General features: G+C 52.3%; 1 protein-coding gene across 1 annotated transcript in view; it reads left to right on the top strand.

Annotated features, from left to right (window-relative positions):
- Positions 1-2,335: 2,335 nt before the first annotated feature.
- Positions 2,336-3,277, top strand: part of ODF3L2 (outer dense fiber of sperm tails 3 like 2) — a 5,578-nt gene continuing 4,636 nt past the window's right edge. The window contains exon 1 of the mRNA XM_032394547.1: positions 2,336-2,462. Within this exon, the coding sequence (XP_032250438.1) occupies positions 2,336-2,462 (127 nt within the window). The remainder of the gene's footprint in view (positions 2,463-3,277) is intronic.

Below are 3,277 nucleotides of genomic sequence, written 5' to 3'. Positions count from 1 at the left end.
TGGTCCTGGGTCCTTGAGGCTGATCTCGGTGATGGTATCCCTGGGTTCCTGCACTTCTGGCCAGTTTTGGTCAGTGGGACAGACTGATTGGCAGGAGGAGGAGGTTGGGGTATTTACCTCCTGTCTCCCTCATCAATGCCTAGTTCTGTTCACAGTGCTGGGGTTTGTGCTGCTTCTGGAAAGAAGCAAGTGGCTTGTCCAATTTGGGGGGCCCAGAGGTGACTGAGAAAGGAGCTGGCTGTGGGCTGGTTTGTCGGCCAAGGTGCCCCAGGTGGAGGGAGCTCAAGTAGGCACCCTGAGGTGGGACCTGGTTGGAGTGGCTTCAAGGAATAAGAGTGCTACTGTGACCAGAGGAGAATGAGTGAGGACTGAAGGATCAGAGGCGAGGGCAGAGGGGAGGAGGGCCAAGACTGTGCCTGGCACTGCCTTGTGTGCCAGCGAGTGCTTGGATTTTATCTTTGGGGCTGTAGGAGTCCACAGTGGGTTTTCAGCACTCCCAGAACACTGAGCTGGGATTAGAGTTTGGGAGAAGCCCTTGACCCTAAACTTTGAACTAAAATCTGAGTCAGAATGTCCTGGATTCAACTCCTGGCTCTGCTGCTAAGTTTACTCAGGGACATGCACATGTCACCTCCCCTCTCTGAGCCCCAGTTTCCCTATCTATGACCACAAATGAGGTTTAGCCACAGCATTTCCCTCAATGGGATGCTGAGATAATTAACCAACGTGATGCACATGAGGTGCCTGAGCATAAAAAGGATGGGAGCTTTTCTGCTGGTAGCTTCACATAGACCCTATCATCCCTTTAAGGCGTGGGGGTCTGTAATGATGTCTCTTTTCCATTCTTGATATTGGTCATTTATGTTCTTTCTCATTGTTTTTCGGTCATTCTAGCTTGAGCTTTATCAAATTTGTTGATCTTTTTAAAGAACCAGCTTTTGGGGGGAGGGGCTTTGTCGATTCTTTCTACAGTTTTCCATTTCATGCATTTCTACTATTATGTCTTTGATTTCCTCCCTTCCACTTATTCTTCTGTTTCTAGCTTCTTAAGGTGGAACCTGAGGTCACTGGTTTTAAGATCTTTCTTCTTTTTCCCCCCTTTTTTCTAATATAAACATTTCAGACTCGTTTCATGAACTTTTTAACATTTTGATTAAAAAGTTAAAAAACTATAGGATGTATTAAAATTACATTGAGGAGTGAATTGCATCATATGTAAATTGTCACTCAATAAAGCTGTTAAAGGTGACAGTGCAAAACGGCCTGGCAATACAGCGACACACATGGAAGACATAGGAATTTGAATTCTTAGAGCCTGACACAGCGGTTGCCTTTAGTGCAGGCAGAGAAATAAACTCTAGTTGGGGGGTAAATCTCTGTTGGCTTCTGGGAGGCTGTGGGTTGTCCTGGAGGACTGCCATTGCCCTCTTGCCATCTTTGCCTCTGCCCCAGGGCCTTTGCACGGCCATTCCCTTAAGACATGCTCTCCTTTCACCTTCTCAATTCAGTGACCTGTCCTCCTGCCCCAACACTTGGCCTGCACCTGCGCTGCCATCGAGGGCTCCCATCCTGGCCTTGTGTTTTCTAGCACATTTAACACCTTTCTTATATACTATTTGCTCATTTATTAATTCATTGTTTATTTCCTTTGTCCCCTACTGAGAACATCAGCTCCTCATCTGTCTATTCCTTCGTGTCCCCGCCAACCCAAACAGAACCTAGTACGCAGTAGGTGCTCAATAAGTGCATATTGGATGAAGGGAAGAAGGAGGGAAGGAATGCAAGCAGGCAGGTAGGCAAGTTTCTTGGCCTGAAGTTGCAATTCCCATACAGGGGCAAACTCACCGTATGACCTTGTGCTGTACCTCAGTTTCCCCAGCTGTAGAAATGGGGCCACACTGCCCAAGACCTCACCAGTCCCTTCTGCTGCAAGGCTGTAGGTGTTGTGTTTATGGCTTTGGCTCTCTGGAGGCTTCTCTGGCCCCGGCTGCCCAGGTTGGCTGCTCCCTGGGGACCTGCTCTGCTGACACAGGATTCTTTCCTGGACTATCCAGCCCCAGGCCGACACTCGATCCTGGCCCCACTTCCAGGCCAGCGTCCGCTGATCGGCCTGCTAGGGCCAGGGCCCCAAGACTCTGCAGAGGGACAAGGGACTGTCTGTGCAGTCTCCGGGGGGTGTGTGGTGAGGCCAGGGCCCTGCCAACATCAGCACAAGCCGCAAGGACTGAGGACAGTGCCGGGACCTGCGGCCCAGAGCTACTGCTGCGGAGGAGACAGCACCAGGCGTGGGTGCTGCCTGGCCCCTGTGCTCCTTGCAGCTCCTCACCTGCTCACCATGGGGACCCTCAGCTGCAGCCCTGATCCACGGCTGACCACAGCACCCCAGGGCTGGCGGGCCACTGAGTGCCAGATTCTGGAGACCGGCTTGAGGAAGTCCTGCGGGATGGACACTGTGGAGAATGGTACGCTCCAGCTGTGGAGGAGGGAGGCCGTGGTGGTGGAAGCTTGCCCTGCTCTATTTTCCCCAGCTCCGCTGTGGCTTCTGGAAAGTTCTGGGAGCCCAGCTGGAGGTGGGAGTCTCTGACAAGTCCTTGCCCTTCCCCAAACCTCAGTTTTCCTCCCAGTAGGATGGGTGTGAACGTCACATTTCCGTTGGCTCTTGCGTGGGCTTCCACCCAACAAGAACTGAGCATTTCATGGGCAGGCACCTTGGCAGGGGCTGATGCTACAGCAATGACAGAGTGGCAGAGGTTCGTGGGGGAGACAGACGCGAGGCAAAACAGATAAGAAGTCTTTGGTGTATCAATCAGTGAGGAGAACCTTGAACAACATAAAGCAGCAAGGAGAGAATAGATGATTGTGAGGCTTGAAGGTCTGGACGTTCTGCAGGGTCCTGAACATTCCCAACTTGAGGCTAACTGTGCGTTCTCGGTGAGGCCCCGGCCCTGGCTCCTGCATCTGTGTGCAACAAAACAGCAGGAGTTAGGCTCCGGGGCCCTGATGTTCCTGCCGAGGCCACCAAACACTGCAACTGTGACAGCGTATCTCTGCATCTGGGCCTGGTTTCCCCACCTGTGACAGTGCATCTCTGTGTCTGGGCCTTGGTTTCCCCACCCGTGACAACGCATCTCTGTGTCTGGGTCTCAGTTTCCCCACCTGTGACAGTGCATCTCTGTGTCTGGGCCTCAGTTTCCCCACCTGTGACAACGCATCTCTGTGTCTGGGCCTCAGTTTCCCCACCTGTGACAGTGCATCTCTGTGTCTGGGCCTCGGTTTC

The sequence above is a fragment of the Phoca vitulina genome, unplaced genomic scaffold (assembly GCF_004348235.1).
Source record: "Phoca vitulina isolate PV1807 unplaced genomic scaffold, GSC_HSeal_1.0 scaffold81, whole genome shotgun sequence".
Classification (NCBI taxonomy): domain Eukaryota; kingdom Metazoa; phylum Chordata; class Mammalia; order Carnivora; family Phocidae; genus Phoca; species Phoca vitulina.
This window is presented reverse-complemented; position numbering and strand designations above follow the sequence as displayed.